At 40.8% G+C, this 7,286-nt stretch overlaps 1 protein-coding gene across 3 annotated transcripts in view; it reads right to left on the reverse strand.

Annotated features, from left to right (window-relative positions):
* STX16 (syntaxin 16) overlaps positions 1-7,279 on the reverse strand; it is a 10,503-nt gene extending 3,224 nt beyond the window's left edge. The window contains exons 1-7 of one of the 3 annotated variants that reach the window (XM_010146276.1): positions 7,244-7,279; positions 4,803-4,814; positions 2,561-2,668; positions 1,989-2,129; positions 1,466-1,628; positions 461-552; positions 2-27 (exon numbers count right to left, since the gene is read on the reverse strand). In XM_010146276.1, the coding sequence (XP_010144578.1) occupies positions 2-27; positions 461-552; positions 1,466-1,628; positions 1,989-2,129; positions 2,561-2,668; positions 4,803-4,814; positions 7,244-7,255 (554 nt within the window). In that variant the 5' untranslated portion in view covers positions 7,256-7,279. The remainder of the gene's footprint in view (position 1; positions 28-460; positions 553-1,465; positions 1,629-1,988; positions 2,130-2,560; positions 2,669-4,802; positions 4,815-7,243) is intronic. The other 2 variants (XM_010146283.1, XM_010146291.1) reach the window with 2 other exon arrangements.
* Between the last annotated feature and the right edge of the window lie 7 nt (positions 7,280-7,286).

Consider the following 7,286-nt stretch of genomic DNA (forward strand, 5'->3'; position numbering starts at 1 on the left):
CAGTGCTAACTGGTCATCTGTAAAACCCTGTTGAAAGAAAAGACAAATGGTTCCGCCGTTATTCACACCAGTGTGTAATACTGAAAACCTTCAGTTCCACTTTAAAGAGCGCCACCTTCCACCCAAACTCAGAATCACGCAGTTTTCTAACAATTCTCTTACACCTGCCCAGAAAGGTGGTATGACAAAGGATTCACAGACCTTCTAGCCCCTGCCAGCCACGTTAGCAGAACTCAGTAGTCAGACTGAGTTCCCTCACACCACAACACTGAGGCTGATGGCACAATCATCTTTACATCATAACAACAGTACTGGTTAGGAAAATGTGTTACAGAAATCTGCAAAAATACAATTTCTGTGTAGCTTGGTGCTCATGGCAGACCACTGTGATGTTTTCATACTAAAATTAAAGGTACATTAAAAAATTTATTCGTATTGAATTTGTGTAATAATAACTTACTCTATCGTAAAGTGTATCATCCTCACCATCATCCATCAGTGGGACTGCGGTGTCAAAGAAGTGTTTGGATCTTTCTTCTCTATTCTTCATGCCTGTAAAAGACAAACTAAGTTTAAGCATAACATTTATGCACACTAAAATCAGAGTAGACAGAGAAGCACAAGAAGAACTGGCTAATAAATAGCAATATCTAAGTTTTAACTGTCACACAGGCTTACTATTTAACAAAGCATAACAAATTCAACCACACTTGCAAGACTCTGATTAAATCAGTGATTTTAAGTCATTATGTTCCGTGAAGTTGAAAGCAAATAGGTAAGTCAAGAGCCTTAAAGTGTGATTGCTCTAGGCTACTTTGTAACAAATTCCCCTCAGAACCTCCCTTGTGCAAATTGTGATTTTAAGTTCCACCTGTGCCATTTATACCATGGAAGGAAGAAATAGCAGTATTAAATTTGAAGATAAAATATTCTTCCGAGATTAAAATACTCTCACTTAGCTGAAAATAGAATTTTAGAGTTTTGAACAGAGGATACTCCACTTCACGGATCCACTTCATCTGTTCACGGATGCAGAATTTTAACTGATCACAGATCCCCATTTGAAGCTCTGTCTGTCACAGACTACCAACCAACAGCAGGTACCATGTCTGAAGAGCAATGGCTGCTTCACCAGCATAGCACAGGTAGCTTTGCAGACCACAGTCTGAGAAGCAATGATGCATTAAGAATGCAGATGGGTGAAATACACTGGGCTTGTTGATACATTCAACCACGATATTTCTCCTTCAGCAGTATGAAGGAGGTAGAATAAAGCGGTTTGAACATGAGCCATGAGCCAGAAATTCCCAAATTCAAATCTCTGCTCTAATATATTTCTGGTAGTCCTGTGTGCTTCACGTAACCCTTCTGTGCTGCAGTTTTCCCAACCAAGAAAATAAGCACACCTTTAAGTAGAGGTTTCCACAGAAGGTTGCTCATGTATTACTGTATTTCTTATGCTTACGTTTGAGATAGTCAGACTGTGCATGCCTGAAGTTGGTGGAGAGGTCCTGAAGGGAGTGTGCTAAGGAAGACACTACATTCCTGAGAACACGTGCTTCTTGTTCTGTACAACTACGCGACCTGCTCTGCAAGACCTGGACCGCTCTCTGACATCTGTGAAATAACTGAGAAAACATTTCTGTCAGTACAAAACATACAGCACCATACGCTTTAAATTTCACATTGCAGAAGTTCTAAATGGAAGACTAATATTTTGATTTCTAGATTGTTTAAAATTAATTTCTTACTGCCCAGAGCAATGTTTAATAAGATACAGAAACAGAGAACATAGATGAACCAACAACTTAAAGCTAACACGGTAGCAGAGTAAAACAACTACTACTGACCCCAGACACGTGCTTCGTTACAGCAGCACAGAGCCCAGGACTTCTGGTTCACGCTAATACTGACCACAAAAGAAGTGCCACTGCCTCGTCGTGTCAGACGTGTCAAACTGTAGGTTCAGAATTGAAAGCAGCCTGTACCTGTGTGATCTCTTGGGTTGTTATTTCTATTGCCTGTTCTTCTTCACTGCTGTCATCCAGTGTTGGTCTGTTTAGATGTTTATCATGCAGACTGGCTAACTCTTTCATCTTCTGTTTAATCCTGGTGATATCATACTGAATCTAAAACAGAAAACCCAACCATGAAGAAAGGTTTCAGAGGAAAAGGTTCTGACAAATGCTAGAGAAAAATCATTGAAAGAAATCCATAACATAAAAAGCAGACTATAAATCATTAAAAAACCAGAACAAAAAAAAGCTGACTAAGAAATAACTAACCACATAATTTGATTTTGCTACTTTTTAAACCTACTTTTGTTAATTCTAGGCAAGACTGGGTTTTCAAACATGTTTCCTTGAGTTGGAATAATATTTTTATCGTTATATCATTAATACATAAACAAGGGTGTTGGTTTTGAAAACACAGCTGTTTTTAATCTTTCTTCTAATACTACATCTACCATAAAACTACAGCCCTGAGAATGTAGCTGACAACACTGATAAATCCCCACATGAGCAATCAAACTCTACATTGTATTTGCCACACAACTTACTTCGTCTGCTCCATCAACCCATTTGGGAGGCAAGCGTTTTGTTACTCCAATTGCTGCTTCGGGATCTAAGCTGATCCCTGATACCAGTGCCATACGATCATCGGCGAGCTACAGAGGGTAAGAAAAGACAGCAAATTAATTTTACTCAGGTTAGAACCAAATCCTTGAACATTTGGAAGAAGTGCATGCATGCTTTCCTGTAAAAATTAGCCTCAAAACTGTGTTGGTGGACGATGCGGGTAACCGAGCTCCACATCTCCTGGTTTGTCCCTGTATGCTCATGACCTACATCCTCCTACTTCCTACAGGATCTGAAAGATGAAAGTTATGGTTAGAATAAATTCTTAGCAGATTCTTAGAGAAACCCGGGTCCTGCAGTGAGAATTCAAGTAATTTTCATGCTGGTACTTGTCGTAGCTCATTCACATCCAAGGGACCTCCAATCAACGAAGCAGCACGGTTTATACCGGACCAGGCAAGTCTGAAAATCTCATTTAAAAAAATCTCTAAATAAAAATGCTTATACTACCTCCAAGAAATAGAAACAGTATTCCATGATTATTCTCAAACAATGTATTTAGCCAGACACTCACCTACTAGACACCTGAAGAACAAAGACTCTTGCAAACTGACATGCAACTAGAATTGTTAATAAACAGAAATAAAAAGGTGTTAAACAAAAATAGCCAAGGCTGTGACCAATCCCCACTTCCCTGTATCACAACGATACGTGTTTGCTGCTTCAGCTATATGGACTGAGGCTAAAAAACTTGCAGAAAAACGGATGGAATAACTCTCCAAGGAAATTCCAGATATTGTCAGAGAGTAAATAAGACAATGTGCTGGCCAGCTTATACACAACTTCCCACAGACCCACAGGAGGGCTGGAGATAGGGAAGGAGTAAAAGAAACCCTTTATCACAATTAAGAGTCATAATTTGTCCGAGGTGCAACAAATCAGCGGTTTATAGTATTGGAGACTGCTGCACACTGATCTACAGCAGCACAGTCGTAGTTGCAGAAGGATATGATATACTTCAGAGATTATTTTCGGGAACAGAATCCAATTTGTAGGGTTGAAATATTAAAAAGCTTTAGGAAAAAGCACGTAATGAAACGTGGTTTTGAGCGTCACAAAAAGCCATGATAAATCTATCAATCTTATTTTTCTAATATTACTTTTGGATGCAGGGTGAATGATGTCAAGCTCAAGCAAGCTTAAGATATGACAGTTACAAAGGACGAAGAACATAATGTGCAGGGTGTTTGTTTTGAATTTGTTTGGTTTTTTAAAGCTCAGTTTGGCAGAAACCAAAAGCCATAGTCTGATCTTGAGTATACAGGTACAGACGTATTTATCTGCTTTGGTATCATTACCAGCAAAATGCGCAGTTCCTTCTCAGTAAGAATTCTCTAGTTAAAGACACTATTAGTGCTACTGGCCTTTAAACAGATCAGAAGACTTTCTTGGTAGGGTTTAAGCTTATCTAAAAAGACTCAGTGCTATAGCACAGGTACAGAGAAACCTCTTTCTACAACAGCACGGCTGGGCGAAGCTGACCAGGGAATGTACAATATCTCTGTTCTTGGGGGTTTTCAAGGCTTGCCTGAACAAAGTGAGGATGACCCCACGCAGATTACCAAGAGTCCTGTTCTGAGCAGGAGCTTAAACAAGAAGATCTCCATTGAATTAGACTTTGTAATTTCAGAGATAAAAATAATCTTCCTCTGCTGAAGATAGAAAGACACTTGGAACATACTGAATTACTTCACTGTTTGTTCTCAGGGGAAAATTTTGTACAAACTCCCTCACTTCTCACTGTCTACCAGATTTCTAAGTTTCCTTTCTGAAGCCTGGTAATCTTTGTGGTTCCCCAGCCCCTTGCCTTTCAGAAAAAAACCAAAACCCTCTTCCTTCCTGAGCAATTCTCTCCTGAAAGCCTGGTTTTACCCCGACCAATAAAGTTTGTACAATTTATGCACAGCATAACAAATAGTTAATAGCTTCATTGTACAAAGCCACTATATCCCATGCGTGTACATTAACTCAGACTAGTTTATTCGTGTATCTATATCACAAAATGCTGGTCTTCTCTATGCAGCCTCATCCTTTTACTACACACAGAGACACCTCATCCTATTTAATGGAAATTCATCAACTAGCAGAATAAAGAAAGCAACATTTTAGCTCAACAATGTATGCTTGATGCACCACGGCAGAATAAAATGTGAAAAACAATACCTCATCCAGCTCCTGGAGTGATTTGTGGATCCCATCAGCCCCATCCAGTTAGAGACAGCAAAAGGTAAAAGGGAAAAAGAGACATAGGACAGATACAGGGTATGGTCAGTTGAGAAAATACTGATTTCTTTTTTAAGCATGATAGTTTACCAAGAACAAAACAAACTGGCTTTTAAGACACCACTACTCAATAAATACATCATGATATTGTACTTTAAGTCAGCATTTTGATTGATGTACAAACTGTTCTAAAACATATTTCAGTTGCTTGGTAAACAGAAAGAACATCAGAGATCAAGTTAAGAGCTTGTTCTCTAAAGTAGCTGCACAGGGAAGTTCCTAGTTACTAAAATTTCAGGTAGAAAAACTGAAGTAGAATTTATAGAAATGTGACAGCACGGGCAATTTGATTGCAGTATTCCACACCCACTGTGTGTCAGAAGGTTTGATCATGAACGGACGATGCTCATGCAAGCCTTTATTTATAGACAAGCACTCCAGTTCTCACAGGATAAAACAGACAGCAAAAGACAAAAAGCCAAAGCAAATGTACTATACACTGACTCTAGGTCCCCACTTCAATCATGCTCTAGTTTCAGGTAACATTAATCCTACAGGCATCTGAAAAAGTACAAGAGGCAAAGATATCTGCACCTGCTCTACTCATCAGTCTTTGTACTGTAGAGAGTACATGTGAGCAGCAGGGTATTTCACCGACAGATTAATAAAGCGTGTCAGATCTAGCCCAGGGACAAAATACCTCTGGTTCAACAAAGCAGCAGGATTCAACTAATGATCTCTCTCATCCTATTCTGCGTTTTTGAAACAGGACTATATAGTTAGGAACACTGCTTTGATTATCTGAGGTTGAGGAGGGGTTGACTGTCCACAGGGGAATGCATCTTCCAGGGCAGACTGTGATTTTGGGCAGAGCTCTCACGGTAAACAGCTTCCTCAGGAGACTGCACTAAGGTCAGCCAAAGTATCATGAGCTCGAAGTTGCAACACTGCCCTGCTGGCATGCACCAGCTCTGCGCTGGGGATATCACCCAACAGAAAAGGTCATTAGCTGCAATTCCGACAGCAACCTTAGGAACATGAAAGGTGAATCGCTCACACTACCATCGTCACACTTCTCACTAAAATAGTACAGCCGAACTCTCGGCTGTGCACCAGGAAGGAGCCATTGACTGACTTCACGCACTGCACTGTTAGCTCTGACTGCATGTGAATGAGTGCCCCAGAAAACAGCTTCCATTAATGAACACAAATGCTGTCAGTGACATTCCATGCAGGTGCTAAGTGTTACTGCACTCACTGTTGAGTAGAGATGTAGCTTCGCTGCTCAGTGGCCTGTAAGCGAATTTACACTATCGCTAACTCTTCTACGTGATACTTTAAAAACCAAGGGTCTAAGAAAAGCAATATCGATACGGCAAAACCCCCACGTCAACAAGAACTAAACACAGGGCTAAATTAAACATGTAAACATTATACACATTACTATTGACACTTCCTGTTCTGCAAATGCAATTTAATACACAGCTTGTTAAACACGACCGTAATAAAGTTAACAACAGAGACCATTCAAGAGCAACTCGTCAGTTTAAATAAAATTCAAGCACAAATTACTGCTTTTCCTAACAAAAATGCATTCATGTAAAGCAATTTACAATTATGAAACTGCCAGCAGGTATTTACCGGTGGCCATTACAAATAACTGGTAAGGTTGAAGAGCCAGTGTAAAAAGCTGGGTACAGCTGAGCTGCCAAGCAGCCCAGCCCAGCCTGAGGAGCTCAAAACTCTGACACAGCCACATAAACAGCCTCTGAACAAATCGCTCTTGGAAGTTTCTGTCATGAGGACTTAGACTAGAAGCTACTGACTCCTCTGTCACACAGAACACTTTTAGAATCACTTGTGTTTGGGGTGGGGGAAAGCAATGGACATCAGAACAAATTATGGACTAATTCAAGCAATGAAAAAATAATCTACGCTAGTGTATTTCACAGTGCCCACACTGAGGTGAATAGAAGAGTTCTGCTGATGAAATAAGTTGGATTCTTTTCCTTGGGGAAAGGAGGCATCAAAAAGTGCAATGGATGAAAAAACTCGTGTCAATGCTAACATGAAGTTTTTAGATCAATAACTGTATTTATTATTCATGAAGTGAATAGGGATGTGATCAGCACAAAGACAGATCTCTTCTATTCATTGACATGAAGTAATCAGGAAGAGGGATCAACAAGGTGGGGAGGGAGGGGCAGAGGGGGCAAGTACAGAGGACGGTGGGGTTTGGCGAAGAGGGAGCTAGGGAGACCCCGAGGGGGTGAGGGGGTCGGGGAAGGCTGGAGGGTCAGACGGGGGGAGCGGGGCACCGGGCACGGCTGCCTGGCAGCCCGAGGCGCAGCAAGGTACAGTAGGATGAAGGGGAGACTCACCGCAGCAGCCATGCTACGTGAACTCAGAAGGCTGGAGGAGCCG

Source organism: Buceros rhinoceros, unplaced genomic scaffold, assembly GCF_000710305.1.
Source record: "Buceros rhinoceros silvestris isolate BGI_N320 unplaced genomic scaffold, ASM71030v1 scaffold40360, whole genome shotgun sequence".
NCBI classification, from domain to species: domain Eukaryota; kingdom Metazoa; phylum Chordata; class Aves; order Bucerotiformes; family Bucerotidae; genus Buceros; species Buceros rhinoceros.